General features: G+C 34.5%; 1 protein-coding gene across 2 annotated transcripts in view; it reads left to right on the top strand.

The window, feature by feature from the left end:
- Positions 1-19,196, top strand: part of FSD1L (fibronectin type III and SPRY domain containing 1 like) — a 72,064-nt gene extending 52,868 nt beyond the window's left edge. For both annotated transcript variants that reach the window (XM_029921105.1, XM_029921104.1), the window contains 4 exons: positions 1,203-1,303; positions 1,749-2,000; positions 5,288-5,376; positions 13,150-19,196. In XM_029921105.1, the coding sequence (XP_029776965.1) occupies positions 1,203-1,303; positions 1,749-2,000; positions 5,288-5,376; positions 13,150-13,272 (565 nt within the window). In that variant the 3' untranslated portion in view covers positions 13,273-19,196. The remainder of the gene's footprint in view (positions 1-1,202; positions 1,304-1,748; positions 2,001-5,287; positions 5,377-13,149) is intronic.
- The last annotated feature ends 630 nt before the right edge of the window (positions 19,197-19,826 follow it).

Raw genomic sequence — 19,826 nt, 5'->3', positions numbered from 1 at the left:
CTCTGCTGCATTTAGCTGAATAGTGCTCTCTATGGGTGAGGCTAGAAAAGCAGACTGGGACCAAATCAAGAAGCACCTGAAATCCAAAGCTAAGCTGTTTGTAGGCAGTCAGGAAGTACTTGAAGATTTTAAGGTAGCAGTATCAGACTTAGGTTTCTGTGGTAACAGTGAACAAGATGAAGTAGGTGGGAAAGAGATTGTTTCAGAAGCCAGTAAAACAGTCTAGAGTGCAGGTAAACAAAGAGCCTTGATTTGCACAGTGGAGCTGCATATGTGTCTTTAAAGGGGTGAGGTGGGAGGGGATCATGTTTGGCCTCAGACAGTAATAGCTGTTATACCTTTTGCAAAATTGTACGTAGGGATGGCAGTCTTGAATGCTGCACTGGAAGAGTTCTTGTTTAACTTTCCTCTGAAATTTAAACTGCCATTCTTAATAGTTATGCCTGTTTGTCTTTTCTCCATGCTTGTCCCTTTATTTCTTTACTACTGGTAAGTTACAATTTTTTTTCTGTGTTTTGAATGCAGGGATGCAGTATAATTGAAATGTCATTTTTAAACATCTTTGGGTCTTGATTTATTTTGAGTTTTTGAGATGTAGGAAGGCCTGGTACTGTGGCATTTATCACATCCTATAAATTAGCATAAGGCACATCAGGTTGAATCTTATAGGAGAAATGCTTTATAATACTTGATACTATCCTGTGCATGACTTTGGGTGGGTATTTACTATTTCCCTTTTTAAGAAGAAAAGATCTAGAGCAGAAATACTTAGTGCTTATAAAAAGGTTATTTAGTTTTTATTATAATAAGCCTATTTCTGCCATTTTAAAATGTAAATTTAACTGCAAGAAGTGTAAGCTCTATAATCCATTATCTTTTTTGAGTGCTTTTTCCCCTTCAGTTCGTTTTCCTTTTTAACTTGTCTCATTTTGGCACTGTTTCTTATTTCAACTGTGTGCTCTTTGTATAAGCTTTGTTCAGTCTGCATGATATTAGTGTTCAGCCTGCTTTGTGTTGATGACTTCTTACATTTCAGTGTTTTTAATTGACAACTCTGTTTAGTAATAATTCAGATAAAATTAAATGGTGCTATTTGTGCAATGTAATTAAAACTTTTCAAAGTTTTCTTTCATGATTTGTAATTTTAGTTTGTGAGACATTTACAGCATAGCATATTTTTCTTTTTTTCCTTGTTTACATAGAAGTGGCACACCATCCCCCAAACGGACATCCATAGGCTCCAGGCCACCAGCAGTAAGAGGCAGCAGGGATCGTTTTACTGGGGAATCATACACGGTGCTGGGTACGATAAACATAGTCTTCATTGTGTCAGATTAAAGGCATCACAGTCACATTGCTGGGCTTTCCACCCACTTAGAGCTGGAGTGGCTGTTTCAAATGAATATTTGCCAGAGTTTCTCCCTCTTGAAGCCTAATTACTTTTGGCGAGTTTCAAATTGTCTAATTATTGATTTAAAATTTTATTTCATTTTACATAGTGCTCTAAGTATATGCATGTCTTTTGAGGAGATAGGAAGAAAAATTCTGAAGCTTTTTATAAATAAAGAAAAAACCAGTAAATATTCAAGTAAAGTTATAACAGATATTCTGCTTATAGTGTCTGTGTGTTAATATGGTTATTTTCCTGAATCAGATATTTTGTGCCCTTTCATGGGATGAGAGCTAAAAATCTATGTGACTTGTAAGGAAGAAGTAAGAGTCAAATTTATCTCTCTGATCTTTTGTAGGAGACACTGCTATTGAAAGTGGACAACATTATTGGGAGGTCAAGGCCCAGAAGGACTGTAAATCTTACAGTGTGGGAGTAGCATACAAGACTTTGGGGAAATTTGACCAATTAGGAAAGACCAACACTAGTTGGTGTATCCATGTCAACAACTGGCTGCAAAACACATTTGCAGCAAAGCATAATAATAAAGTCAAAGCCTTGGATGTTACTGTTCCTGAGAGAATAGGTGTATTTTGTGATTTTGATGGGGGTAAGTTTACTGATTTTTCTCATAAGTCATTTTGTTATTGTTGCTTATATTTCAGTACTTTTCATTGGTACTTATTTGTACAGAATTTTTATTAATATTGTAAGGGTGTTTTAAACTACTAGGATTCTATCACAAACATAATTTCAGATCTGGAATTGACTGGAAAGGTGCATGATGTTTGCCTGAAGCCTTAAAAAAGCACTTGTCTATAATATGCTTAATAGGTCTGAGAATGATTTTGTTAGTTTTAGTCTTAAGCATTAAAATTTTTTCTGTCCATTTTTATTCCTACCTGATCTGATTTTATTACCTATAAAGAGTGGTGGAGTCAGATTTTTCAAGTTGGACCGTACCTTAGAAATTACCCTGCCCATCTGCCACCCAGTATAAAATCCTTATTACTGTTATCTCTACGGGTAGTTGTCACTCCTGTGCTTGAAGAACTTTTTAATGTGAAGTTTATTGTTTTAGAAGGTAGCTTATTTCATTGTTGGATAGCACTTGGTAATAGAATTGACTCTTTGTGTTGACTGGTTTTGTTGTCCTGATACCTTCTGAGACTGCTATCCTTAAATATTGTCATCTGAAGGAGTACAGAATTATGTTTCCTAATTCACATTTACATGATAATCCTTATTTGCTTAAAAACAACTAACATTGCTTCTGGTGCTGGTTTTCCAGACTATGCATTCTCTGTATCACTGGCTGTTCCTCTTACAGTTTGATTTTCACAAAATTAAAGTATGGAGTTTTATACTATGTCAACATTATGTCCTAAAGATTGGTTATCAAAGTAGAACATGAAACTGCGGACCATCACAGGACATGTAATTTGGCAACAGTTTCTAGTACTGTGACTTATCAGCACTGCTGTGTATATTGAGCTTGTAGCCATCCAGTCCACTAGATCTTTTTTCATGGAATTCTAGCAAATTGTCTTGCCCCCCGCCCCCCATATATTAGGCAGTTTAGGGTTTTTTTGTTGTTTAAACTCAAGAATATTACATTTGTCCTTAAGTTTCAGTTTTTGTTCTTGTTTCAAATTGTTATTATGATAGTTAACATATAGTGTACTATTGGTTTTGGGCATAGAATTTAGTGATTCATCATTGACATGCTACACCCAGAGCTCATCCCAACAAGTGCCCTCCTTAATGCCCATCACCCATTTAGCTCATCTCCCACCCACCTCCCTCTATCAACCCTAAATTTGTTCTCTATAGTTAAGAGTCTCTTAATGGTTTCATCTTAATAACTTTGGCCAAGGTTTTTGAACATTTCTGTTAAAACCATCTAAAAAGTAACTTGATATTTATCTTTTGCAAAAGTTGCTTAAGCTTTTGAATTAGGTATTTGATAAGTATCTTCTCTACTGTCATCAAAATATTTATAAACATTTTGAAGATAACCCTATTGAACTAGGGAACAAAAGTAATTGCCTAGGTACTTCTAAGTTGACACTTTAAACAAATAAAACCCCATTGTACTATTTTAGTAATATTGTGTCCAAATAGTTTCTGAGCCTTCAACCTAGTTACTCAAAAGGAAACAGTTAATTTTGGCTTGATTTAATTTTAGTGACATGTTAGTTTTGCTGCATTCTTTTTACTTACTTACTTTGAATCAGGTAAGTTTCCTCAGGATACATATTAAATTTATTGGCACACATTTTTTTTTCTTTTTCAACTCTCAAGATAGCCTTTGCTTATCTTCTTCTGTCTGTTTTCTCATGCTTTGTGGTTCCTCAAAAATGGTAGTGAGAAGTATATTGTTTAGTCTAGAGCATAGGGTAGGAAGGAGTTGTAATATAAGATGGGATCATATGGGCCTTGAAAAATAAAAATAGGCTTGTCTTTTTTGGTATTTGAGGGAAAGGGATTTCTGTGCATTTTAGGAAACTATAGTCATACAATAATCTAGTTTTAGAAATATTGGAGAGTAAGTGGTTAAATATGGAAGAGATTGCAAACATATGGTTAAGACTCTTCAGGAGTCAGTCTTTAAGCAGTGTAGACAGGACCATGTTTATCTTGTTAAATATTATAACCTTATTGCCTGTCAAGGGCCTTTTACATCGTAAGCCCTTAATAAGTATTTGTTGAGTGATTATTAGTAACAAGGGCCTGACCAGGGGGGAATCAAGAGGAATGGATTTGATGGTATGAAAGTAGAATTCAGAGGACTCAATAACTTAAATGTGGATTGGAACATGAACAAAGAAGAGTTGAAGATGACTGAGATTCCAGCTGCTGTGGTCAAGAGGATGACATGTCATTGCAGCATGGGGAACCTAGTCCTGGGGAAAGATGAGGTGCCAACAGGACAACCATGTGGTATAGCGGGCTAATATTGAGAAATTTGCAGTGCTAGAACTCAGAAAAGAAGTAGAGCTGGAGCTGAATATTAGATATAGCATCACAAAGTGGCTACTGAAGATTGCAGAGAACAATTAAATATACTCCTGTGTTGTTTACTAACTTGGTGACCTTACATAGGGTGCTTAATGTTTTTAGGTAATTAAAAAAAAAGAGTCTAGTGCTTTAATAGTAGACAGAAATGCTAGTTTCTCTGTTTGGTGGCAGCTGAGTCATTAAGGAAACATTGTAGAGAGAAAAGAGAGCATGGACAAACCTCTACATTCAGAATAGGAGAAAAGGAGATAGAAGGTATCCTCAGAGCTAGGTACAAACCAAGAGAAGTCATGGGACAAGAATTTCAAGAAGTGATAACAGATGTAAGGAAGCCATCAGGTTGTACAGTTAGGAAAAAATCATTTTAGTTGCTTGATAACATTGAAAGACTGGGAAGGTATTTTAAAAATTAGCAAAACCAAAGCAGTGGTAACTACGATTTCAGAGACTGAAATGAGTATTGCTTCAAGTAGTTAGAAGACAAGATTTAATAGAATAAATCTTAAATGGTGATGGGAGTTGGGTAGAGAGGTTAGTTATAGTAAAAATGAGGAAAAAATAGCTTTGGTTTTTACTGAGTTAAGGAAACCTTTGTTAAATAATGATAAAATAGTCTATAGTTGAGTAAGTAGAATAGTGCCAGATTATGAAAGCACTATAGGGATCTTGAAAATCAGGAAAGAAAACTAGATTTGGGCCTTTTCTTTAAGCATGTATACTACTGATTTTCAAGTGAGAATTTCTAAGTCCAGTCCTTATAGTTTGTAAAACCAAAAAAAAGTCCCAAAATATGTATTTAGTTATTACTTTACCTATGATGATGTGTTAGATTTGATTGTTTTTGTATAATAAATTAGGCTTTTTTTTTCCTTTTAGGTCAACTTTCTTTCTATGATGCAAGCTCAAAACAGTTGTTGTATTCCTTTAAGACAAAGTTTACTCAGCCAGTACTACCTGGTTTCATGGTTAGTACCAAATTTCTATTTTACTTGGTTTGGCAACTTTATTGAGAACAGTCTGTGCTCTATATATTTGCGGAAGCCAAATAGCTTATTTTTTCTTCATATTCTATCCTCTTTCCTTAATCTACCTTTCCCAAATCTGTGATTGTATGTATATTTTTGGTATATTTTAGTGAAGTAAATATTATATAAAAGTATGCAAACCATAAGAATGCAGTGTGATGAATCTTCATGGTACACATTTTTGTAATCCGTATCTGGATCAAGAAGTGGAACCTTAATGGGGTACCTGGGTGGCTCAGCCAGTTAAGTGTCTGACTTTGGCTCAGGTCATGATCTCATGGATTGTGAGTTCAAGCCTCAAGTCAGGCTCTGTGCTGACAACTCAGAACCTGGAGCCTGCTTCAGATTCTGTGTCTCCCTCTCTCTCGGCCCCTCCCCCCCCACACTCTGTCTCTGTCTCTCTCAAAAATAAATAAACATTAAAAAATAAAGTGGAACCTTAACAGAGCCTCTTAGACCTCTTTGTGCCCATTTTTAGCCTCTACCAGCCTGCAAAGTAGTTAACCATCTTGAGTTTTAATACCATAAATTCATTTGGCCTCCCTTTCAACTTTGTATGCAGTATCTTTTTGGTTTAGCATTATGTTTGTGAGATTTATCCATGTTGTTCTATGTGGTGGTAGTTTACTCATTCTCATACAGTTCTATATTATATTTTTATGTATAGCTTTCCATTATATGACTATTTCATCATTTATATACATTCTAATTTAGTTGGATTCTTGCGTGGTTTCCCCTTGGGTACATTTACAAATAGAATAGTTATGAATCTTGTTCGTGCTTTTGTATATATTTCCATTGGGTGTATAACTAAGATTGGAGTTGCTAGAGAGGATGGTGTATGTATAATCAACTCTAGCAGGCTTTTTCAAAGTTGCCGGTTATACTAATCTATAGCTAGCAGTATACCTTTATCAACACTTGGCAGTATCTTTTTTAAGTTTTAGTTCTTCTAGTGGGTATGATATATTGAATTGTGGTTTTTCATTTGCACTACCTTGATGACTAGTGCTGTTGAACACTTTTTTTATGTTAATTTAGGTATACTCTTGTGAAATAGTCGCTCAAGTCTTTTGCCTATTTCTCTTGCGTTTTCTTCCTACTTCTTACTGATTGATTTGGACTTCTTTAAATAGCCTGAGTCTTTTACCAGATATATGTATTGCAAATTTCTTTTCCACTCTGGCTTTCCTTTTCCCTCTCTTGGTATCTTTTCATGAAAGAAGGTTGTTCATGTTGCTCAATTTATATATTTAAAAATTTATGGTTAGCACTTTTTGTGTTTTGTTTAAGAAATCTCTTTTCACCTCCAAGGTAATGAAAATATGCTGTTTTCTTCTAAAAGCTTTTCCTTGTACTTTTAGATATAGATTGCATTTACAATGGAAGTACATGTAGAATTGCTATGTTTTGTATGAAGTTGGGTCAACTTAATTAAATGTAAGGAATTCCTAAAATCCTTATGGCTATCTACTTATTCCATTACCATTTATTGAGAAGATAATCTTTTTTTCTGCTGCAGTTTAGTGTTGTCTTTGTAAAATATTAGGTTAACAGTCTTTGTGTGGTAGGCAGAATATGTGTGTCTGTGCATACGTATATAATTTCAGACTATACTCAATTTTAGGTTTATTTATTTTTTTACTTTTATTTAAATCCAACTTAGTTAACATAAAAAACTGGTTTCAGGAATAGAATTTAAAGGTTTATTTTTATTTATTTATTAGATTTATTTATTTATTTTTTTACTTTTATTTAAATCTTAGTTAACATAAAAAATACGGTTTCAGGAATAGAATTTAATGATCCATCACTTACATATAATACCCAGTTCTCATCCTAACATGTGCCCTCCTTGATGCCCATCACCCATTTAGTCCATCCCGCCACCCAGTACCCTCCAGCAACCCTCAGTTTGTCTTTGTATTTAAGAGTCTCTTATGGTGTGCCTCCCTCTCTTTATCTTATTTTTCTGTCCCTTCCCCTATGTTCATCTGTTTTGTTTCTTAAATTCCACATATGAGTGATGAAACCATATGATATTTGTCTTTCTCTGATTGACTTATTCACTTAGCATAATACATTTTATTTCAATCCATGTTGTTGCAAATGGCCAGATTTCATTCTTTTTGATCACCAAGTAATATATATATCATTCTGTATATAAATACCACGTCTTCTGTCTCCATTCGCCAGTCAGTGGGCATTTGGGCTTTTTGCATAATTTGGCTATTGTCAGTAGTGCTGCTGTAAACATTGGGGTGCATGTGCCTTCCCACCAGCAGTGCAAAAGTGTTCACCTTTCTCTGCATCCTCACTGACATTGTGTTGTTTGTTGAGTTGTTAATTTTAGCCACTCTGACAGGTCTGAGGTGATATCTCATTGTGGTTTTCATTTTTTCCCTGATGATGAGTGATGTTGAGCATCTTTTCATGTGTCTTTTAGCCATCTGGATGCTGGATGTCTTCTTTGGAATAATGTTCATGTATTTTGCCCATTTCTTCACTGGATTATTTGTTTTTTGGGTGTTGAGTTTTATAATATCTTTAGAGATTTTAGACACTAACCCTTTATCTCATATGTCATTTACATATATCTTTTCCTAGTCCATCAGTTGCCTTTTAGTTTTTTTTTTAATTTAAATCCAAGTTAGTTAACATATAGTGTAATAATAGTTTCAGGAATAAAATTTAGTGATTCATCGCTTACATATGACACCCAGTGCTCGTCCCAGCAGGTGGTCTCTTCATTGCCCCTCACCCTTTGCCCTTACCCCTGCCCAACACCTTGTCAGCAATACTGTTTGTTCTCAGTATTCAAGAGTCACTTGTGGTTTGTCTCCCTCCCTGTTGTTATATTATTTTTGCTTCCCTTCCCTTATGTCCATCTATTTTGTATCTTAAATTCTACATATGAGTGATGAAATCATGAGATATTTGTCTTTCTCTGACTGCCTTATTTCACGAAGCATAATACACTCCTAGTTTCATCTACATTATTGCAAATGGCAAGATTTCATTCTTTTTGATTGCTGAGTAATATCCCATTATATATATGCACCACATTTTCTTTATCTATCCATCAGTCAATGGACATTTAGATTCTTTCAGTAATATGGCTGTTGTCCATAGTGCTGCTGTAAACATTGGGGTGCATGTGCACCTTTGAATCAGCATTTTTGTATCCTTTGGGTAAATGCCTACCTAATAGTGCAGTTGCTGGGACATAAGGTAGTTCTATTTTTAATTTTTTGAGGAACCTCCATACTGTTTTCCAGAGTGGCTGCCCTAGTTTGCATTCCCACCAGCAGTGCAAAAGGGCTCCTTTTTCTCCACATTGTCACCAACATCTGTTGTTTCCTGCGTTGTTAACTTAGGCACTCTGACAGGTGTGAGGTGGTATCTCATTGTGGTTTTGAATTGTATTTCCCTGATGATGAGTGATGTTGAGCATTTTTTCATGTGTCTGTTAGCCATCTGGCATTCTTCTTTAGAGATGTATCTATTCATGTCTTTTGTCCATTTCTTCACTGGATTATTTTTTTTTTTGGGTGTTGAGTTTGATAAATTCTTTAGAGATTTTTGTTACTAACCCTTTACCTGATATGTCATTTGCAAATATCTTTTCCCATTCTGTCAGTTGCCTTTTAGTTTTGCTGATTGTTTCTTTCACTGTCCAGAAGCTTTTTATCTTGATGAAGTCCCAGTAGTTCATTTTTGCTTTTGTTTCCTTGCCTCCACAGACATATTAAGTAAGAAGTTGCTGCGGCCAAGGTCAAAGGGGTTGTTGCCAGTTTTCTCCTCTAGGATTTTAATGGTTTCCTGCCTTATGTTTAAGTCTTTCTTCCATTTTGAGTTTATTTTTGTGTATGGTGTAAGAAAATGGTCCAGGTTCATTCTTCTGCATGTTGCTGTCCAGTTTTCCCAACGCCATTTGCTGAAGAGACACTATCTTTTTTTTCCATTGGTTATTCTTTCATGCCATGTCAAAGATTAGTTGGCCATACAGTTGTGGGTCCATTTCTAGGTTCTCTTTTCTCTCCCATTGATCTATGTGTCTATTTTTGTGCCAGTACCATACTATCTTGATGATTATAGCTTATAATACAGCTTGAAGTCTAGAATTCTGATGCCTCCAGATTTGGTTTTCGTTTTTAACGTTACTTTGGCTATTTAGGGCCTTTTCTGGTTCCATACAAATTTTAGGGTTGTTTATTCTAGCTCTGTGAAGAACGCTGGTGTTATTTGTTGTTTTTAATTTTTTTTTCATGTTTTATTTATTTTTGAGAGAGAGAGACAGCTTGAGCAGGGGAGGGTCAGAGAGAGGGGGAGGCACAGAGTCTGAAGACAGGCTCCGGGCTCTGAGCTAGATGTCAGCACAGAGCCCGACGTGGGGCTTGAACCCACGAACTGTGAGATCATGACCTGAGCAGAAGCTGGACGCTCAACCAACTGAGCCACCCAGGTGTCCCTCGAATGCTGGTGTTGATAGGGATTGCATTGAATGTGTAGTAGATTGCTTTGGGTAGTATTGATATTTTAACACTAGTTGTTCTTCTGATCCATGAGCATGGAATGCTTTTCCATTTCTTTGTATTTTCTTCAATTTCTTTCATAAGCTTTCTGTAGTTTCTGGTGTACAGATCTTTTACCTCCTGGCTTAAGTTTATTCCTAGGTATTTTATGGTTTTCACTGCAATTGTAAATGCAATCAATTCCTTGATTTCTCTTTCTGCTGCTTCATTATTGGTGTAAAGAAATGTATGTTGATTTTATATCCTTCAACTTTGTTGAATTCATGTATCATTTCTAGCAGTTTTTTTGGTAGAATCTTTTGGGTTTTCCCCATAGAGTATCATGTTGTCTGTGAAGAATGAATGTTTGACTTTTTCCTTGCCAATTTGGATGCCTTTTATTTCTCTTTTTTGATTGCTGAGGCGAGGACTTCCAACCCTATGTTGCAAAACAGTGGTGAGAGTGGACATCCCTGTCATGTTTCTGACTTTTGGGTTTTTTTTCCCATTGAGGATGATATTAGCTATAGGTCTTTCCTATGCGGCTTTTACAATCTTGAGGTATGTTCCTTCTATCTCTACTTTCTTAACAGCTTTTATCAAGATCAGATGCTGTATTTTGTCAAATGCTTTTTCTATATTGAGAGGATCATGTGGTTTTTATCCTTTCTGATTTCTAGATATTGAACCAGCTCTGCATCTCAGGGACAGGAACAAATCCCACTTGATCATGGTGAATAATTCTTTTAATGTATTGTTGGATTTAGTTAGCTAGTATCTTGAGAATTTTTGCATCCGTGTTCATCAGTGAGATTGGCCTACAGTTCTACTTTCTAGTGGGGCCGTTTCAGCTTTTAGAATGCTGGCCTCATAGAATGAGTTTGGAGGTTTTCTTTCCATTTCTATTTTTTGGTAATAACTTCAAAAGAGTAAGTATTAACTCTTTAAATGTTTGGTAGAATGCTGGCCTCATAGAATGAGTTTGGAGGTTTTCTTTCCATTTCTATTTTTTGGTAATAACTTCAAAAGAGTAAGTATTAACTCTTTAAATGTTTGGTAGAATTCCTCTGGGAAGGCCTCTGGCCCTGGACTCTTGTTTGTTGGGAGATTTTGGATTACTGATTCAATTTCTTTGCTGATTATGGATCTATTCAAATTTCCTGCTTCTTCCTTTTTTCCAGTTAGTTTCTAGGAATTTGTCCATTTCTTCCAGATCGACCACTTTGTTTACATATAATTGCTCATAATAGTCTCTTATAATTGTTTGTATTTCTGTGATGTTGGTTGTGATCTCTCATCTGATTTTATTTATTTGGGTCCTTTCCGTTTTCTTTTTTAATCAGTCTGGATAGGGCTTTATCAATTTTGTTAATTCATTCAAAGAACCAGCTAGCTCCTGGTTTTATTGATCTATTCTACTGTGTTTTCTCTTTATTTCAATATCATTGATTTCTGCTGTAATCTTCGTTATTTGCCTTCTTCTGCTGGTTTTTGGCTTTATAAAGCCTTTTTCCAGGTTCTTTAGGTATAAAGTTAAATTGTGTATTTGAGACATTTCTTCTTTCTTTAGGAAGGCCTGGATTGCTATAAACTTCCTTCTTATGACTACCTTTGCTGCATCCCCAGTGTTTTGGAATGTCATGTTTTCATTTTCATTGGCTTTCATGTACTTTTTAGTTTCCTCTTTATTTCTTGATTAGCCCATTCATTCTTTAGTAGGATGTTCTTTAATCTCCAAATATTTGCAGTCTTTCATTTTTTTCTTGTGATTGATTTCAAGTTTCATAACACTGTGTCTCAAAATACGTATGGTATATCAATCTTTTTGTACTTGTTGAAGGCTCATTTGTGACCCAGTGTGTGATCTGTTCTGGAGAATGTTCCATCTGCACTCGAGAAGAGTGTGTATTCTGCTGCTGTAGAATGAACTGTTCTGACTATATCTGTTAAATCCATCTGGCCCAGTGTGTCATTCAAACTCGTTTCCATTGCTGAAAGTGGGGTGTTAAAATCCCCTACTATTATAGTATTACTATCAATGAGTTTCTTTATGCCTGTGATTGATTATATACTTGGGTGCTTTCAAATTTGGGGCATAAATATTTACAATTGTTAGACCTATGATAGAATGCCCTTCTTCATCTCTTGTTACAGTCTTTGTTTTAAAATCTAATCTGATACAAATATGGCTACTCTAGTTTTTTGTCTTTTTTTTTTTTTTGACACCATTAGCATGATAAATGGTTCTCCAACTCCTTATTTCAATCTGCTGGTATCTTTAGGTCTAAAATGAGTCTCTTGTGGATAGCATATAGATGGGTCTTATTTGTTTGTTTGTAATACATTCTAATATCCTATGTGTTTTGATATGTCCTTTTACATTCAGAGTGAGTCCTGAAAGATACGAATTTAGTGCCATTGTGTTTCCTATAGAGTTGGTGTTTCTGATGATGTTCTCTGGTCTTTTCTAGTCTTTGTTGCTTTCGGTCTGTTTTATTTTGTTTTTGTTTTTTTCTTCACTCAAAGAGTCCCCCCTAAAATTTCTTGCAGGGCAGGTTTAGTGGTCATGATTTATGTTAGAAAAAGTCTCCGTACAAAATGAAACTTGGTTTGATTTTATTTTTTTATTAAGCAGATGTCACTGCTTCTTCCAACTCCTTTATCCTTTGGATTTCTCTCTAAGTTTGGATTACTGTGGGGAGTTTTGTAGTAGAGACAGATCCTCATTATTCTGGCAGACCTTTTTTTAATTTGGGGGTTACTTGTACAATTGGGGGTTTATTTCCATTGCAGAGTTGAGAAAATATTTTGTATGTGTGTTCTTCCATCATTACCCTGACTGTAGCTTCTCACACTGTGAGAAAGTATTCAGAGTGTATGTGGGTTTAAACTACAGTACTTTTAATTCTCAAAATTGATTATGATAATTCACTTTGGATACCCCCAAATCTTAAAAAGAATGCTAACAATCAAGACTCTTGGTTTTTCATTAAAAGGTAAAAGTGATCAGTGAATGAAGTTGTTGTTCATAGAAAGATAGCCTTCCTTTTCACTTCTCCTCAGTTCAAATATGAAGGTTATCAGTTTTTAACTTGTTGATGGTCACATATGTGGCGTTTTGCCTTTAAAATGGGATTAAGGATCACCTCAGTTCTAATTTGAGTAGAAATCTGACTAAAGCTATTTCTGTCTTTTTTAGGTTTGGTGTGGTGGACTTTCTTTGAATACTGGGATGCAGGTTCCAAGTGCTGTGAGAACACTTCAGAAAAGTGAAAATGGAATGACGGGTTCAGCTAGCAGCCTAAACAATGTTACTCAGTAATGCTCACTCAGCATATGTTTTACCCCCTTTGATTGAGTGGCCTTTTCTGCGCAGTTACTAATTACAGAAATTTCCAAGTGGTGGAAATCAGGTTTGCTCCATTCTGCTTTAAGGCCTGGAATGTGTTTGCACTAAGCATCTAGTACCAACTACTCATGGGAACCTACTGGCAGTAGCATCAAGCAAGCAGATAACTGAGCAAGAAACTGATGTTTTGAAGAGCAAACGGGGAAAAAAGGCAGTGTTTAAATAGTTACATAGAAACTCATTTTTGTGTTTCTTGGATTACTTTGGCTCTTCTAATAGGTTTAGTGAGTATGTAGCCCTAGGACCTGAGAGGCAAGCAGTTAAATCTTGTCTTCTTTCCTCTGTATCTCATCACTACCTATTATTAGGTTCTTATACTGAAGCTTTAAAAATATACAGTCTTCTAAAGTCTTCTAAAAATTGAAATCATTGGTTGGAGATGCTAGAAATGTATTCTTAAATATTCTCCTTTTCTAAAGAATTGGGGTTTTGCTAAATTATCTTCTGTTGTTTTATTGACTAGCTTGTTTATCATTTTCTCTTTTCCAAATATCATGACATTTCTCTTGAGTTAAAACTCAAAATAGAGTGGATAGGAAGAGTTTAGCTTAAAATCACCCATACATTAATGGGGATTTTGGGGGGGGGGGGTTGTTTTGTTTTGTACCTGCTTCACTAACAGTGGCAAAGGGATATTCTTTATATGTTGCCTTGTTTAATTAGACTTCTTTTAATTCCATCATTTGGATGATGGATACGATTATTTAAAGCTTTCTATTTTCTGATTTTGTTGTTGCATTTAGTACTACCCTTAATAGTTGTCTTGGTAAAATTCCCACTTGAATTTGGTAATAACTGATAATTATACTGATTTTTAATATTTCTAGTAGGAATGAAATTTTATTAAAGTTTAAAAAAGGTAGAAAAACCTACACCATTGAAGTTTTATCTAAGAAGATAGGTTATAAAGGGAGATGCCTAAAACTACTGAGGTCATTTATGTCTGATTTTTAGTAAGGTATGGAATGGTTTAAACAAGTGTTTTTGAAAAGTGTCTATATATCTCTGACTTATTTACCAATTGAGATTTTCAAACATAAATATTCAGAGGTTATTTTTCACATTTGCTTTCTAAAGGGGTATAATTCTTCCAAAAGTCATCATAGAAGAATCTTTCCCAACCTTAGGGGAAACATGTTAAACAATGAGTAAAACCCGTGGTTACTGAGCAGAGCATACCTGTTTTCTAAAAGTTGGTTAAAATTTTTAATACAAGTTCTTTGAGCCAAACTGAAAGTTGTGATTACAGTATTTAAGATTTCTTGAGCATCTTAGGTGGTCTCTGGATTTTACTTTCTCATGTTGACTGTTTTTCATTCTTAATTTAAGTGTATTATGCTATGAGAGCCTTCTGCTATGAGGGACTGTTGCTGCTTACACCTGCACTGCCGTCTACAGACAGACCTGTGGAAGAGGAATAGCTCATTCTCTCTCAAAGTTTACTGCTAACTGATATGGGTTGTTTTGTTTTTTGGTAAAACAGACCTAAACGAGGAATTTTATTTGAACTAGGTATTCTTTTCCAGAGGACATTTATATCTGCACCACTGTCTCATGACATATTGATAGTTTTTAAAGACTAGAAGGCAGTTGAGAGAATGAGGTATGTCAATTTTGATTCTCTAAGCAACTATAAATTTGGTTTTTGTTCTTCCTAGAGATTTTCAAAAAAATTTTTGGATGTTCTGTTCCCTACAGTGGTGTTATTCCAGGACCTAAGGAAACAGGAAGTTATAATTCTCTTTCATAGAGTCAAATCTGAAAGCAGTAATTTAGTGGTGGAGCTGCTTTATGTGAACATGTATATTTTAGCAAAAATGACAGAAAAAGCCAGAAGTTCTTGTATAACATTTTTTACTATTATGTCTCATGTGATCGTGTCTTCTCTTTAATTCAGTGCCTTCTTCCTCTGAGTGTGTGCTTATTCCGCGCCCTGTGCAGCGCCAGCTTATGTAAGCCAGAGACCACTCTGTCCCGCTGGTGAGGGCCTTCTGTTGCAGGTGTCGAGCGGAGGAAGTGTTAGTCAGGGGCTGGAGGAGCGCGTCCGATTTTGTCCTGTGCTTGTGCCGTCATTTGAGACCCTTCACTTAAATTGCCTGCTCTTCATCTGGAAAATTCACTTGAAGTAATAACAATTATTACTTCAAAATAAGAATCTGAGGTTTTCCTGTTACTATGTATGCTTCTTCTTAAAGGTTTCTAAGCATGAAGAACAAAAAATTTAAGTTTATATGTGTTAAGGTAAACTGGAAAGTCTGCCACCCTTATATTCAAACTAGAAAATAATCAACTGTAGTGCCTATTTAAATAGTATCAAATTAAGGTAACTATTAACTTGACCATAATATATGACATTCGCGTTGTCATTTGAATTAAACACTATTGAGCCTTTTTGCTCAATTTTAATGCATTGTGGGAAGATGGTATACCCTTTCAGATTTCATTTGTTTGTTTGCTTACTTTCTGTTTTGACACGTCAAACATGATTGCTTTCTGTAAAAGAAATGCATGAGAGGTTGACAGTAACAGATGTATTACAGGTATAAAAAATGTTTTATAAAAACATGCATTTGATATTGCATTTCTCTTTTAGCAGTTGAATCCCAAACCAGTTTTAGTAAACTGGATTAAAAAAATGAAGGAATTGCCTTAAGCACTTTAGAAAAAGAATTTTTTTTACAATTCATTTGACTATTTGGGCTTACCATGTCACATATGTGTTTAACTTTTGGTAAACATGTATATATCAAGCATTTAATAACTGAGTGCACATAGAAGTTTAATATACAGTGATTCTGAGAATGTTCCAGGTATAGGTAAGCAGACTGAAAGTGTTCGAGGCGTGCCTGTCTGCACATGGGTTTTATTGACGACATCTGTACCATGTAGACAAACCATTAACTGCCACTGTACAGCTAGACTTGGCCTGCTTTGTTCTGCAAACAGTCATTTTTTCCTGTATTATCATTTAAAGAAACATACTGGCTTAGTTTTATTTACTCACTTATTAAAGTACAAGTAGTATCATGTATAATTTGAATTTTTTATGACCGCTCCTTGGTGATACAGATAATAAGAATAAATAATTTGTAATGAAATATTTTAATTAGGCTCACATACTCCATTTCATGACTTACCCAGGATGATTATTTTTTTCTATACTTCTAAAATTATAGTTATTTATTTTTGTTTCTTTTGAAAACATGAAAAAAATTGGGGAAGAATATATATATAGAAAACAATTATTTCAAAGTATTAATTATGGAAGAAGACACTGTAGACTTCTTACTATAAAATATTATGATTCCAGGCTAAAATACTAAGGACTATACTTTCAAATCACTGTAATTTGTTTTTAAAAGCCCATATTTATTAGATCAGTGTCCATTCATTGGCTGATTCATACAATAGATATTTAAGTGTCTGTGATATGGCAGCCTTACTTTGTATCTGGATTTCCACAACTAGTGAAGTTTGATTTACTGTATATATAGTTTTGCTACTTTTGAGTAATGTGACAAAGTTTGCATAAAACAATGCTTTTGCTAATAAGTCAAATTTTAAAAAGTAAATTTATTAGAGTTTATAAAAAATTCAAATTGACTGCATGTACTATGGTTCACTTTTATATAGTCACACGTATCACTTTTATATAGTCAAATGGATCTAGAATAGTTTCTTCTTTGATTTTATTTTAAACTGGATATATTTTTTTCAGGGAAGTGTATGATCAGAATAAATTTACTCAACACCCAAGTGACCACAAAGTTATTTGCTATTTTCAAACAAAACGTATATTTCATAATGCCAGTACTAGAACGTTATAATAGATCATGAATATTTCCTTAATCATTACAGAATGATTACCTCATGTTCAGTATAGTTTTAGTTTTATGTGTAACTTAACAGTATTCACATTATACAAATACTTGTGACCGGATATGCTTTGTTACCTGGCATATTTGATTAATATAAATACTTAAAGCTTTTTGAGTAATTTGGAGTTCAAATGGATTGCATTACCTATATGTTGTTTTTATTGAAAAGATATTGTTGGACTTGCCATATAAAGGTTAGTACTGGCTTATAAATAACAGATCGCCACAGTACTTCTCTCCTCAGACTGCCCAATTATTAAATTAAGACAGTATTTCTTATTTCTGGGTCAGTATAAGGTACTCACTTTTGATTCATAGTCATTTGAGCTATGTTAGTTTAAACGGATATATTTTCTTAATGATACCCATTCACTCAAAGTTGGCCTTGGGAATGGACATGTAGAGGATTTCACCATATGTCGGGCAGAAGGTGGGTGAATGTGTTTGCTTTGGCTTGGAGCTTTATAAGTTTGGACCAGTTTTAAAATAAGTCAAATATAAGTGATTGGTAAAAGGCATTTTTATTAGTATTGGAAATTTTTGGAGAGCCTAAGGGCTATAAGAATGTGTGTATATATATATATATTTTTTTTTTTTAACATTTTCAGTATCTCTAAGGTACCAAAGCACGGAGACCAATTTACCATTTAAGGGAGATTCTTTAAAATCAAATTTATAACTAATTCATACTATAAGATATATAAAATTAAAGTTTTGGAACAATTTACATTAAAAACCACTAGGCTTTAAGATTTCTGGATATAATATAAAAAGTATTTTGGTTTCATTTCTTTTAAAGTAATTAAGTTTAAAATTAATCACTCTCTACCATATACGGACTAGATTCTATGACCTCTGCAGAAATCATTTCTCATCTTTGGGCCTCCATTGCCTTACATAAAGTAACTATAACTTGTTCAGCTTACCTCACAGGGCTGTTGTGAGAAATAAAATGAAATGGAGTATGTGAAGTTACTTTAATAACAGCAAAAAGCTATGTAAATGTAAGGCATTATTTTCAGTGAATAATGGATTTAAGTGTTAGGATACTTCTAGATGTTCTTTCTTTTAATAAAGCATGTGCTTAAAGTAGTATTTGCCAGGACTTCAAAGTGATTACTAAAAAAAAAAAAAAGAAGAAGAAAGAAAACAACACTGATTAAAATGCCCTGTAACATTCTTTTGTTTGTGCATGACTTGTGGCCTTTTTGTATTTTTTCATCAAACATGTTACTCCCTATCTAGACTTTGTACAACTGTAAACGCCTCACAGAATTCATGTGTCAGTGTAAAATAGTAGAATAAATAAACGATTTAAGCTATGTTTCCATTCAGGCATTTGCACTTTCAATTTAGGACTGCTCAGTGCCACGTGCAGAGTGAATTTAGCCCAAATATTTTCCAAACCACCAAATGGTTCAGCAGTTTGTTTCCATGGGATAAATGATATCGGGTGTATGTGTCCACCTAACATTTGACAACTTTTTTTGCACTAAAAGATATGATGAAGCATTTCAAAACTTTGCTAACCTGGATATTATTTAGTATCTCTCCTAACATTTGTTTTGCTTTAAATTGAAGTGGTTAAATGGTTTACAGGTTATCTTAATCTGTAGATTATTTGATATGTCTGTCATTTGGACATGGTTTTGCTATGCAGTTCTGATAATAAAAATTCTAATTCCTCAGGTTTAACCTTTAAGTTATGGAGGAAGAACATTAATGAACACTTATAATGCACTCAGTTCTGCAGACTTTTAATAAGCATATTGCCTCGTTATCCTTGGAAACAAGACAAAGCCTTTTAAACTTTAAACTTACTAATTTTAAAATCAAGTATTCAAAGTGGAGTAGCTTGAATGTTGAAATGATTGTATGCTCTGTATAGGATGACTGAGTTTAATTCTTACAAAAGCACCTGGAATATCTCATCAAAAAATTAAACTTTTTTCTGCTTTCCTTTGCTTCAGTGCCTGCATTTTTATCAGTTTTCATTAAATATCTACAGTGTGCTGTTGGGGATGAGAAGATTAAAACAAGTGATGTTTCCTTTGCCCAAAATGTTTATATTTAGAGCAGTGCTGTTCAACAGAATTTTATGCAGTGATGGAAAGTTCTATATTTTTGTGGTGTCCAATACAGTGGCCACCAGACCCAGGCAGCTGTTGAGCAACATAAATATGGCAAGTTATACTATGAAACTAAAATTTTTATTATAATTAATTTAAATGTAAAGAGCCACATCTTACTAGTACCTATTTTGTAGAGTGCAGCTATTAATGGAAGGTGAAACATGCTATAACTATAAATCAAGAACTTTTAGTTTTTCTGTCTTTGGAGCTTGTCACATCTTGGATCACATTTTGGCAGATTGTAGCCAAAAGAGCCTTTTTAAAAGTATATCCTACCTTGAAATCAGTTTAGGAGAAAAAAGAAAACCAATCAATGACTAGATGAGACTAGAGTCCCGTAACTAAGATTTTTTTCACCAAAAGAATGAAGGGAGATTGGAGAGTTTTGAATCCTCGGGAGGGGAGTGTGATGTAGTTAGTAAGAAACCAGTACCCTCAATATAGAAGATGGAGTGGA

Source organism: Suricata suricatta, chromosome 13 (genome assembly GCF_006229205.1).
Source record: "Suricata suricatta isolate VVHF042 chromosome 13, meerkat_22Aug2017_6uvM2_HiC, whole genome shotgun sequence".
NCBI classification, from domain to species: domain Eukaryota; kingdom Metazoa; phylum Chordata; class Mammalia; order Carnivora; family Herpestidae; genus Suricata; species Suricata suricatta.
The sequence above is the reverse complement of the archived record's forward strand: the minus strand, read 5'-3'. Positions and strand labels throughout refer to the sequence as shown.